General features: G+C 34.7%; 3 protein-coding genes across 11 annotated transcripts; 2 read left to right on the forward strand and 1 right to left on the reverse strand.

The window, feature by feature from the left end:
• Nucleotides 1-305: 305 nt before the first annotated feature.
• Nucleotides 306-5,226, forward strand: LOC101266583 (elongator complex protein 5). The gene is made up of 9 exons (XM_004232302.5): nt 306-621; nt 713-805; nt 898-1,064; nt 1,173-1,219; nt 3,151-3,220; nt 3,777-4,003; nt 4,081-4,170; nt 4,344-4,419; nt 4,529-5,226. The coding sequence occupies exons 1-9, from the start codon at nt 455-457 to the stop codon at nt 4,720-4,722; spliced, it is 1,131 nt and encodes a 376-aa protein (XP_004232350.1). The 5' UTR covers nt 306-454; the 3' UTR covers nt 4,723-5,226.
• Nucleotides 2,483-9,580, reverse strand: LOC101266890 (uncharacterized). 9 transcript variants are annotated; one of them, XR_011214922.1, is made up of 12 exons: nt 9,492-9,580; nt 8,733-9,204; nt 7,725-7,820; nt 7,333-7,417; nt 6,999-7,120; nt 6,848-6,872; nt 6,670-6,753; nt 6,566-6,595; nt 6,380-6,485; nt 6,231-6,295; nt 3,752-4,251; nt 2,737-3,624 (listed from the first exon to the last, which is right to left on the reverse strand). XR_011214922.1 is itself a non-coding variant. In XM_010318029.4 (11 exons), exons 2-10 carry the CDS (start codon nt 8,823-8,825, stop codon nt 6,232-6,234), a joined length of 705 nt encoding a protein of 234 aa, XP_010316331.1. In that variant the 5' UTR covers nt 8,826-9,204; nt 9,492-9,580; the 3' UTR covers nt 2,483-2,735; nt 6,231. The 9 variants fall into 9 exon arrangements, 8 of the variants coding, with proteins under 8 accessions (XP_010316331.1, XP_019067965.1, XP_019067964.1 ...); XM_010318029.4 differs by lacking the exons at nt 2,737-3,624; nt 3,752-4,251 and adding an exon at nt 2,483-2,735; XM_019212420.3 differs by lacking the exon at nt 3,752-4,251.
• A 1,846-nt stretch (nt 9,581-11,426) lies between these two features.
• On the forward strand, nt 11,427-12,098 carry LOC101266288 (uncharacterized). The gene has a single exon (XM_004232301.5). The coding sequence runs from the start codon at nt 11,427-11,429 to the stop codon at nt 12,096-12,098; it is 672 nt and encodes a 223-aa protein (XP_004232349.1).
• Nucleotides 12,099-12,378: the final 280 nt, after the last annotated feature.

Raw genomic sequence — 12,378 nt, forward strand, 5'->3', positions numbered from 1 at the left:
GGAGCGAGTGAGAGATGAAGCAAGAGAGGGAGAGTGGCGAGTGAGAGTTTGAGGGAGAGAGAGGTGACAGACAAACAGTTTGTTATATTGCATAATTAAATCAAAGTATGATTATAACATTTCATTTAATTTATTAGTTTGTCATTTTATATAATTTTTCCTATTATTTATCCTCTAAATTATATTTAATTTTATGAGCATTACGATAACAATATATTTTGATACGATAAATCATTATTATAAGTCGAATTCTCTACTATCATCATAACTTATAAGACCAAAGAAGAAATTTGAAAACTTATGAAATCCGGAGGAATAAGAGAAAAGGATTGGGTGTAAAGTGAATTGTATCGAAACCAAAGGGGCCAAAATAAACATTACAAGGTTCTTCAAACCGAGGGTTTTCTCCGCCATTTTTTCCCTCTCCGGAATTCGCATTTCTCTGTGTTCAACAATGGCCGAAACAATTTGTAGAGCTCTACGTGATGGAGCATTCGAAGGAGAACACGCTCCTGCTCTAACTATAAAGGATACTATCGACGCGCCTCTCGGTTCCTTCGTCTTCAACCATATTCTTACGCAACTTACTTCTAACATTCTTGCCGGTAAATCACAAGCTCGGTCAGTTCGCTTCTTCATGAAATTCACTAATAGTTATCGAACTTCTTTTATGTGATAATTTGATAAATTCGTTAATTGATTGTTCATACAGAGGTGTTGTGCTGGTCGCTTTATCACGGCCTCCATCGTTCTATGTTGAACTGTTGAAGAATAAAGGTTTCGACGTTTCTTCATCGAGTAAATGGTTAGAATCTTCCTTCGTTTAGTGAGTAAATGTTAATTATGAGGATAAAATATGTGATTCTTTTTATGTACTGATTTTTGCTCACAAATCAGGCTAAGAGTTTTAGATTGCTATTCTGATCCTCTTGGATGGAAAAACAAGTTATTGGAGAGGGGAACTGTAAGAAATCCCTACGAAGAGACCTTACTGAAAACTACCTTATGTAAGAACTTGAAAGAATTGGACAAGGTTTTGTCTTCCATTATTGAACTTGGAAAAGGTAAGGATTTGAGAATTTTTGTTAATTTGGGCACTCCCAAAGTTTAGGATAAACTTTTGTTGTGCTTTGGGAAATTCAAATGGATCTTGTTTGTTGCAATTATTGCAGAAATTGTTGAAGAGGGAAAAGGGAGATTTGCAGTTGCAATAGACTCGGTAATGCTAGTTAATTTTAGTTTGGTTCAGTAAGCAGAGAATGGATGTTGCTTATGTGTCAAGTGATTTTTTCATTGATTCAGATTGTTTGGTTTGAATTTCACTTCTAGATACCGTAATTTGTTGCAAAGATGTGTAGTTATCCCAGATAGCGAGCAACCAATAGTTTGTCCTAGTTAGTTTTTGTTGAAGGAAACTTCTCAGAAGGCCTGTTGGAATTTTCGTCCAGCATTCACATAAAAGGTTCTCTTCTCTTATTACCGCTCAATAGGAAGCCTGATTTAGGTAAAAACTTGCACCTTTTGGTCATCAACTTCTTCAAAGGATGAAAAATTACTCTATCCATTTCTCTAGCGATTGAAACATCAATCACATAAAAAACAATCAAACATGACAATCAGCAGTCTTAAAGTTCTGTCGCACCTTCTATTTTGTCAGTATGCTACATAAATGTGCGCACATTTATTGAGGAAACTTCCTAGATTTTTCTTAGATTAGTTCTTCTACCTTGCTTTCCAGTTACAAGCCATGAAAGTTCTCCTGTCCCTTTGTGAATGCACACAATATTGGGCACTTATACGCGAGGAAACTTCTCTAGTTTCTTACTTTACCTACAGTATTGAACCAGAGCTATTGTTTTATTACTAGAACCCACAATTTGTAGGTTTGCATAGTGGCTATACCATCATGCCAGTTTATCATCTCCATCAACTGATCCCCATATTTCGTTTTATTGAGACTGATGCTCAAATCTCAATGTAGCCACTGAATTTTTCAGGTTTAATAATTCCGAGTTCTCGATACACAATGTTTCAAATTATGGAAAAGATAAATAATTGCCTCGTCTAGTTGACTGGGAAAATCTTCAGCCTATGCAGTCGAAAGCAGTTGCTTAGTCAAATTCTCTAGCAATATAGAATTCTAGTTGTATCATTCTTGATTTCACTGTCAACTTATGGGAAGCAAATAAGATATGGTTCCTAAATAGTTGCATAACCTTTTAAACAAACTCTGAACACTTCTCTTACTCATAAGAACTGTTTTACCCGACTAGATCAAGATATTAGATGAGTTTGTGCAGAAAAGGATGCTTTAGAAATAGAAAGTGTGTTAATTAAGGCATTTATATCTCACTGTAGCATGGCGTTCAGTTAGATGTCTCACTTCTTTTAAGTTATTTACCTGTCTTCACCAAATAGGAGGTGAAGCATAATTTGTCTGTAGGACTTCTCATTTCTGGTTTATGCTGTATTTCATTCAAAATAATGTCGCTAGCTCTGTGGCATTGAATCAGTTTATAAGTTCCAAAATGATAAGAGTTTCTCTTGAGAAAGGTTGCGTTGGTTGTATATCTAAGTTGATAATTTTAAAGTACCAGTACATTTTGAGATGCTAGTTGACAATGTATTTATTGCGTAAATCTTTCTTATTACTTAACTAGAAATATCCTCCTTTTTGAGGTAAAATGATGTTCCGAGTTCTGATGTATCATTCCAAATTCTAATGCAAAGTTTTCCTGTCACCAAAAGGTAAAATTTTAATTAAAAAAAGAAAGGAAAGCAAAACGACCACCTAAGTAGTACTTAAGTATTAACTATTAAGATTAATCTCTTTAAGAAGCTACTGCTTTGCAGTGAATCAACTATTTAAATGTTTTATCATTACAAGTAGATACTAAGGCACAAAAAATTTGAAGGCTATGATGATAAACTAAAGAAGCGAATTACTTTTTGCTTCAGTTGTTGAAAGAGAAATAACTGAATTTTCAGTAAGATCTAGAGACATGCATAATTTTTTAATACTAAGAAATCCATTGATTTCAGTTTGAACATTTGCATGTTACTGCATTTCTAAACAGCAAATGTCTCCCTATTTGTGATTTCTCCATTTCTCTGAATACCATCATATTAACTTTCTAATTCTTTTTCCAGGTTAGTGAGATCTTGAGACATTCATCTCTACCTTCCGTGGCAAGAATCTTAAGTCATCTTCGCAGTCATGGTAGGCACAGTTATTTTTGGCCATCATGTGTTGTAGCTTAGTAATGAAAATTTTGTGGTGCAAATGTTATGACAGCTAACTGTGAAATCAAGATTTGCTGTTGGCTTCCATCTGTTATAAACACTAAGCCACAATTATATGTTAACCTAAACAACTGGATATTCCTGCTGGAGAAATCATGATATCTGCATTTCCCAGATTTGGGCATCAAAATTTTCCTTTTGCTAGATGTATGAAGTTTCCTTCTTATGGTTAGTTTTAGGAGATTTCGTGCTGCCTTTACAACTTTGTTCTGATTTCTACCTTGGACCCCTGCTATCTGTAGTAAACTGTGTTCTTGTCGCTGCCTACTTTGCCTGGATATATATTTTTCTGGATATGGTTACTCCATTATTTCTGTCTGCCTGGCATAAACACAATGGTATAATCCATTGAGAACGTTGAGAAAAATAAGTCCACCAGCTTGGTTTATGCTGTCAAACAGAACCAAAATACTCTTGGCATGTTCTTGTATGGACTGCAAGGAGTTACCTAAACAAATTTATCTTGCTCGCAGACCAGGTCTCATGCATATTCTGCTTGTTGCATGTGGACCTTCATGAGGCCAAGGTGGCTGCCACTCTTGAATATTTGTCCACTATGCATGCGGATGTGGAACCAATAGTTCAAAGAACAAATGGACAGAGAAACACCTCAGAGGACCTCCCAATGGTGGAACAGTCCTTTAAGAGAGGAAAATTTCATGTACGCTTTAAACGCAGAAATGGACGTGTCAGAGTGATGGTAACCTCTTTATCTGTTCCCCTCATAAGATAGCATGAACACTTCATCTTACACTGTTAAAAATCTATTTTTTTTAGAGGGAAGAGCTTTATGTTGAGGGATCAGGCATCAAAATTACTGAAGTTTCATCTGAAGATGGAATCACTGCACAAAGTCTTGTTCCCAAGGTGAGTTATTTTGCAGTTCAAACCTAATATAGTAAGTACTGTACTAGCTTCTCCCCTTTTTTTTCAATGGTGCAGGTGTACCTACAGTGGGCTCCAATTATGATATATGCACAGATTTTTTGGGAGAAATTGGAAGTTAGATACATTAATGCCAAAAATATTTTTTGTGACAGGTGCAATTCAATTTAGAATTGTCAGAGAAGGAAAGATTAGACCGAGCAAAAGTTGTACTCCCATTTGAACATCAAGGTATGCATGGACCTTGAGTTTAGTTTGTTATGACAGATTTGTTCCTCTGCTGTGCAGATAAAGTGAAAACTCAGTTCAGAAGTAAAAGTTGTTGTTTTGCCTCTCTCAGGAACTGGTAAACCCATTCAAATCTATGATGGTCGTAAATCACTTAACGAGAGCGAAAATGAGGAGAAACAAGCTTCAGTTGAGAAACTGCAAACAACAGAGGATTCTGGGAGGGGTGAGATAATATATTTTCGCGATTCAGATGATGAGATGCCAGATTCAGATGAGGACCCTGATGATGATTTGGACATATGATCGTGTGTATAATCACTTTCAAGCATCATGATACCAGATTTTTTAGATGAAGGCTTTTTGTGACCACCTTACAATCTAAATTATGTCAAAAGTCAGGCTGCCATCACCAAATCCATGTCCGAAATGTTTTGCCTGCAGTCTACTTATACAAATAGGTGAAATGGAATATTCTTGACCTCTCTTAAGTTTATAGGGTGACTGGCATTGCCAGCCACATAGTAGGTTTGATTGATCCCTGCGAGTATTTAAGTGCAACTTATCTTTAAGTTGTAGTGTGCACTGTGTCATGGCTGTAGCCTTTGACTACACTTATTAAGGGTACAAGGGGGTTGTAGTAGAGAATCAAACCAGTTGTAAGGTGGTAAGTTTATTTGGTGGCTTTCTGGTGGGATTACTACGGGATAATTTTGCTCATATATAAGATTGTCTAACACCTTTGTAACTTGTATGACTTGACCATACATTAGTTGTTACATATGTTATCTGAAGCTTGGATCTGTCCCAGTTGCCAGTCTCTTTGTATCTAATGTCAGTGCTAGAGCTAGATCTGTTAGAATAATAGTGCATAGTTTCATTCCTTTGATTAGCCAACCTGTTATATAAACCCTCAATTATGGTTAATTAGAACGCTAAAACGAGAAATTATCAGAACTTGGGGAGGATTTGCAGGTCGTATTTCAAAGGATTATCCAGGCGATATTTCAATAACTCCCTGTTTTCCAAAAGCCAGACACTTTTCGAAGTTGGAAAACCAATCAAGTTCTCTAGTTGAACAAAATACAAGGGGTAACACATCATGTTGAGGCATCAAACAACCCTCTGTACTTACTGAATCTAGAACAATTGACAAACTAATGGATGTAAACAAAGAGCGTCACTTCAACTAAAAGGGGCTGGAATGCATGCATGCCTAATCTATGCAGAGTGAGCGATCTATTCAGCAATAGAGGATATCTCTGCATAACTTGTTGTCTAATTGAACCACGACTTACAAATGTCTGGAAAGGTTCTGGCACAGGAATCAGCTGAACAGGAAACCATGGTACAAATACAAGACACAACTGTACTAACCCCATCTAATAGGGGATAAAAAGAATGTGCTCACTGGGTTGAGGACAGGAGTGCATCCCGGGACAAATGAATGTAACATCTAATATGTTTGATGAAATACTAAACAGAGGATAGGAACTCTGCTCTGCCATATTGTAAGGACGTTAAACCATCTGAAAAGACCTAAACAGGTGAAAAGAATCAGATTCAGAGGACACCTCAAAGCTAAAAGCTTCATAATGCATGTAAGTCTAGCCCCTTTGGTCCACAAGAAGAATATAAAACAATTATAAGTCACTGAGAACCTAAGAACAAATCAAGCTTTCTCATAATATCTTCCATTTTTCTGTATTAACAGTTGGCTGACATAACTTCATTTTCCCTTCTTTAAGAAAAATAAAATTGATCACTAAAACATTACAAGTTAACAAAACTAGAAGTAATAGCGAAGAAAATACCTCAAGATAAAAGGGCAAGTCCAAGATACATAGCTCCAAAAAGAAATGCAAAAGATATCATTCCCCTATAAAATTGTTCACAGTAGGTGAATAACATATAACCACAAGATAATGAGAAGAATCAGCTCTTCTTAAAAACTATGACTAACCAGAGGACTCCCCAAAAAGGACCAGCACAACAGCACGGACAAAGTTCAGCAAATTTCTCAGCATCACTTGTGTTCACTCTTCGAGATATCAAGTCATCATAGATATCTGCATTGTCATGTTTGTTAGGCCAAGTCACATCTTCGATGGAGGATTCTTATTTCATAAATAGAAAGGATACTTCATACCATATACAGAAAACAAGCTGTTCATAACACCTGCAGTAAATGAGAATCCCCTTATAAGCAACACAGCAAAATTGAAAGGAGAAAGGACGAAGAGAAGTTCACACCTATGAAGAGAATTACATAACGGAGCATACGAACTTCTGTTTGTATTTGCAGAGCCCAAATTCCACCAATGAAAATGATGAATCCTGGAAAATGCAGTCTGTTGCAATCAATGACTGAAGACAAAATAACAGTTGTATATCAAGTACTAAAACTTATCAGGATCCTGAATGTACAAACCAATGCAAAGTCCGCGAAGTGTCCACTGTTCAAGAGAGAAAAGCAAGGTTAGACTACACAAGTAAAAAGTAAAACTTAAGATACAATAATTTAAAAACCTGTTTATCTACAGTCTTTGTTCAACATATAAATGCAAGTCTTAGTTTCATACATTTTTTGCAAGGCAGAGCACGATAAGCAAAGCGGCAATAAAACAACCAGCTGCTATCATTGCACTGAGAACATTTGTCGATGCGAGTATGAGAACCATTCCCCAAAAAGATGAACCCAGATCTTCAGGCCAAAAAAAAAAAAAGAAAACAAAGAATGACAACAATAGTCAGATAGAGAAAAGGTTAAGTAGACAAAGCAAACTATAGAGGATGAGCTAATTTTGAAATGCATATCAATTTTTAATTTAAGAAGATACTTCATTTTGTCTTTTAGGAAATGAAGCCAAGTGCTTAAAAGTATATTCAAAATTGTTTCTAAGGAAGGGTAGTTACATCCAGCAGGCAAGATCACCCACGAAAGACCACCACGAGTTTGTGTCACTCCCCCCTCATTGGCATGAACTTTTATGCCCACCACCTGTACTAGTAAACCAGAACAAGAATTGTTCAGATAAAAACTAATGTGCAAATTAATTATGACATTATCAACTTCTGTTGATCTGGTAAACCAATTCTGCACACGATAATCTAGCATGAAGCAGCACCCAAACCATGTCTTATCATTCACCACAAGCCACATAATACCAGGGTTTAAGGCAATTCACTTTTTTACATCACACTTTTGGTTTATATAGTAATGGAATTGGATTGGTATAAAAGTACAGATGATTTTGATGAAATTCCTAAATCATTTACATCTTATAGAATTGAAGAGGAGAGATTACCTCTCCACATGTGAGCTTACAAGCAATTGCATGGCTTACTTCATGAAGAAACACAGTAATGAGCTTGAAAGGAGTTATAATAAATGTTCTCCATAACTGTTTCAATTGTTAAAAGAAAAAAGCAAACTGAATGTGAAAAACCGTCAAAGAAGAAACAACAAAAAATATTTCAGACAAAAACTAAAACAAGAATTGGTTAATTTCTACTCGTAGAACTTTTGATAAGTTGCCATATGCAAAGAAATCTGGCTAGATTATTTTGCTAATTACATGGTATTGCACTTGTGAATATATGCAAATTCGGCATTCTATTTACTCTTAAGAAGACCATCAATGAGTCGAAAAGACAAGCTGATACGTATAAACATATAGACACATCAAGTTTTTTCTCTACTGAAAATTATCAACTCAAAATATTCTTATCGTATCAGATGTCATATACACACAGATGAAATGGAGCATGTGTCAACCAAATTATGTGTATTACTTAAAAGCTTAAACACATGGAGGTAAAGCAGCACGTTATGAATCAGCTTTTTTAATCAATTCCCATAGGAACTATCTAAATCATCCAATTTCACACTGACTTTGAATCAAAAGCAGGTGATCTAATATTTAGAAGTACTCAGTTTCGATTGTAACATTTGGAGCTGCGTAATGAACAACATTTCCTCTTGAAACTTAATTATGTCAGCCCATTGAGATTCTTGCTAAAGAAATCCATGAAAACCAAGCTATAGGCGTCATTAATAATACTATGACCTAATTTATGATAATAGATTAGCTACTTTATGCTTTGTCAATTATTGGATCGTCAAGCACCCAGGTAGGTGACCTAGTTGTTATTGAAGTTAAAAAAAAAGAAGCCATAGAACAACAGAGTTACCGCGCACCAATTTGAACAATTGAGAGGGAAAAAAATATTGGATCTTCTAATGGAGGTGACATTTTCCAGGATAGTAAAGCATTAGACAAAGACATGAAAGAGAATTAGAGAGAGAAAGTTACGATAAAAATGAAGACGGTGTAGACAGCAATGGTCACAAGGAAGATGACTTGGTCGTGGTTACAACAATCCTTCACCTCCCAATTCGCCTTCATTTTTTCTTCCAACACAATCAAATTGAATTTCCAGTCTCCCGATTCCGATTCGCAGGCGTGATTCTACGAAAAGGTTTTTGTTGAAATTGGTCAGCTTTTGTGCATTGCACGCAATTGCTTTAACAATTAGAGAGACAGTGGAAGCCAGAAGGAGGCGGCTAGAGTTTGTTGATGGAGCTCCTCCAACTGGCCGGCCGGTGACTCTTCCTCGTTGATTCTACCGGCGGAATTTTGTTGCTATTTTTCGGATTACATTGTTGAGGCAGTAACAAGAGGAACTTGAATCAACATTCCGTTTTTCCCGCCTTTATTTCTTTATCCACTTGGCCCACTTTAGTCCAACAGTTTCCTCCAGCTGACAATCCTCTCTCTTTTTTTCCTTTCAGTTCAATTGAAAATTTTATTAATTCTTTAAATATTCAATAAAGGAAAAAACTTATCCACAGCATATTTACATTAAAATCTATTATTATATAATTTAATGAAGCTAACATATGTTAATTAGTGTATTAACTAATTTGGTCAAAACATGCTTCATAAATCATATCAGATCATCATAATTTGGTCACGAATTCTAACTAGTTTCAAATTGATGAGCAACTTTGGCTTGTCATAAATTTGGAAGAATAGCTGATCATAAAATTATTGCGGATTGTAATAACTTACAGAGTAAAAATTTAATGCGATATTTCAAAATTGATCCAAATAAGTTGGCTTTTGATATACAAAATTCAAATACTAATTGCAATAAATTCTATTGGCTCAAAAAATCCTAAAATAAGTCAATTCAAATGAATTTATAGAATCCTCTAGACTTAGGCGAAGCTAATTTTAGGCCTGGTGGCTATTCATTGATATGCTAATAAGTACTCGTGTGGTTGTATGTCGAGATAGCGTGAATCAATTTTTTGGAGAATCATGTTATGTCTGATCTCATAGCTTTGGATAATAATAATTCCTGTGTCATGTTTCATTGTTTTGTGTATAATAGTACTTCATGCCATGTTTCATATATAGCTTCTCCAAATTAAAAGAGCATATCAGGATGCTAATTGAAAGAAAAATGACATTACATGAGCAAATGTAGAAACTTTTGGTTGGGAGGATACATGAAAGTAAATACATCGAATCCTACGTAAAGGGGCGGAAGCATACCCTTAGTTGAAAAATTATATGCAAAAATTTACGAGTTTAAAAAAATTTACAAGTGTTTAATTGAACCTTTTTGAGCCCTTTTGGTTTGAAAAAGTTGTCCTATGTTGAATAGAAGGAAGTGAGAGACCAGAAGTTATTTCGATAAACTCATGCATGAGCTGAGATAATTCTCATGTCCGGTCGACATACGAAAAAGTAAGAGCTAAAAAATAAGCAAAGTAAATTTGCGTAATGTTCACGAGAAAATGGCTGGAGACTTTAACATTAATAAATAAATTAAATAAGCAGCTAATGACAATAAGAATTGGACCTTTGATGGTAGTTTGAAAATGTATCAAACATAAAATTATAGAAGTAAAAGTCATATTCAAGGCTATAAATTGATGGCTAATGAATAATAGACAATAAAAAGTACTAAATGTCAATGAATAATAAAGAATAGTTAATGGTTCATGAATATAAATGATTATGACTCATTAATAGTCTATTTACCATTTCCAGAATTGATGATAAAATTAAAATTTGACCAACCCACTTAATTGATATGAATAAAATTAGACAAGAATTTAAATATTAATATTTTTTTTATATTATCACATGATTTTTTCCGCCAAAAATAAGCAGAGAGAAAAAAAAAACACACATAAAATGATTCTCCTTTTATGAATAAATAAATTATAGTTATGACATAATTCAAATTGATTTCACTATGAAGTCTCCAAGAATCCATCTTCACTTGCCTTTCGGTGCCTCCTCAATTCTTCACCTTTTTCAACACATTCCCTAAACGCAGCGATAATTTTTTATAGTAGAGCATTCAGATAAATCAGTTTCTTTCTTGGTAAGAGATCTTGATTGTAAATTTCATGCATATAAAAATCTTTGTTAGAGAAGCTTTTCCCTTTGAGGCAGTGACGAACATGCACCTATTAACTTTTAAAAAAATAAATTATGTGAACATACATTTATATTCCTAAATAAGGTTCATATAATTAAACGTGCACATTATAACAAATAATTGAGTTGGCGTGTTGTGCTTCTTTGCAATTTGTGTGTCTCGAGATTAATTCTAGATGTTGCATTTTCTTTAATTAATATTTTAGACATACAAATTTCTGATGAAGTATCAATATTTTAATTAATTTATATCTATTTTTATGCGATATGAATCTTGGTAAAAAAAAATATGGAGGTGAAATAAAAGAAACAATAAGCTTTTTGTGTAGCAAAATTGAATGCTCCACTCCACTTTTCCCTAGTAGATTAAATTAATCAAACTTGTTTTTTTCAATGCATGGGGTCAGTTTGACGGTTGCAATTTTCATTAGTGTAGTAGTTAGATATGGACTTTGCTAACCCTAGGCCCCCTCCTCTACCACCCCATTTGTTTAAATTCATCTTTTCCATAACCCCTATGCTTTCAAATTCATACGTATTTTTCTTACCATGGCGATTGAACTATGTTCAGATGATTCTAGTCCTCGTTTTTCTTTCTCTCACGACATTTCACAAACAGATTCTGTTCAAATTCCATCAACTAATTCATCCTCCTCTACTATTGATTTTGATTTTTGTGTATTTCATCAAACCTTTGATCTTCAATCTACTTCAGCTGATGAACTTTTCTGTGATGGAAAAATTCTCCCTATTGAAATTAAAAGAAAAAATATCCCTCCATCTCTTCCACCAAACAAAAATTCAGATCAAAACACGCCCATAAAAAGTCATAAATTGGCCATACCCAGTCATAACGCTTACAACGCAAGCGTCAAAAATCAAAGGTTATCAACAGATGAAAAACAGAGCTCAAAGTCATTTTGGAGATTCAAGCGTAGTAATAGTACTAGTAGTTACGTAAGAACTTTATGTCCTTTACCAATTCTATCGCGAAGTAATTCAACCGGTTCAACTCAGAACATGAAACACAAACATCATTTTCATAAATCGCCATCCTCTGTTTCTTCCTCAGACGGTCATTATCAAAAACCTCCATTGAGAAAAGCTCCAGGTTACATCAATGGGATTAAAATCAGCCCAGTATTGAATGTTCCTCCAGCAAATTTGTTCGGTTTGAGCTCTATCTTTTCCAGCAGCAAGGAAAAGAATAAGAAGAGGTGATTGATTAGTGTAGAAGATATTTTTCTAATATAATTGTATTATGTTATTTAAATGAGTTGATTTTCTCAATTACATTAACATTGTTTGGGGTCACTGAATGGACAGAAGTTCATTTTTATGTTTTTTTTTTGTTTTGTTTGTTTGGAAGAATAGGTAAAAATTGCTATCAGTGTGTGTCCCATTCTCTGCTCTGATATTTTGTTTTTGTGCTTTTGGTTGCTTGCACATGCTGGGATTCTAATTTTATCTAATTGGAATTTGATTCTTATATCAAAAGAGA

This window comes from Solanum lycopersicum, chromosome 2, assembly GCF_036512215.1.
Source record: "Solanum lycopersicum chromosome 2, SLM_r2.1".
NCBI lineage: Eukaryota > Viridiplantae > Streptophyta > Magnoliopsida > Solanales > Solanaceae > Solanum > Solanum lycopersicum.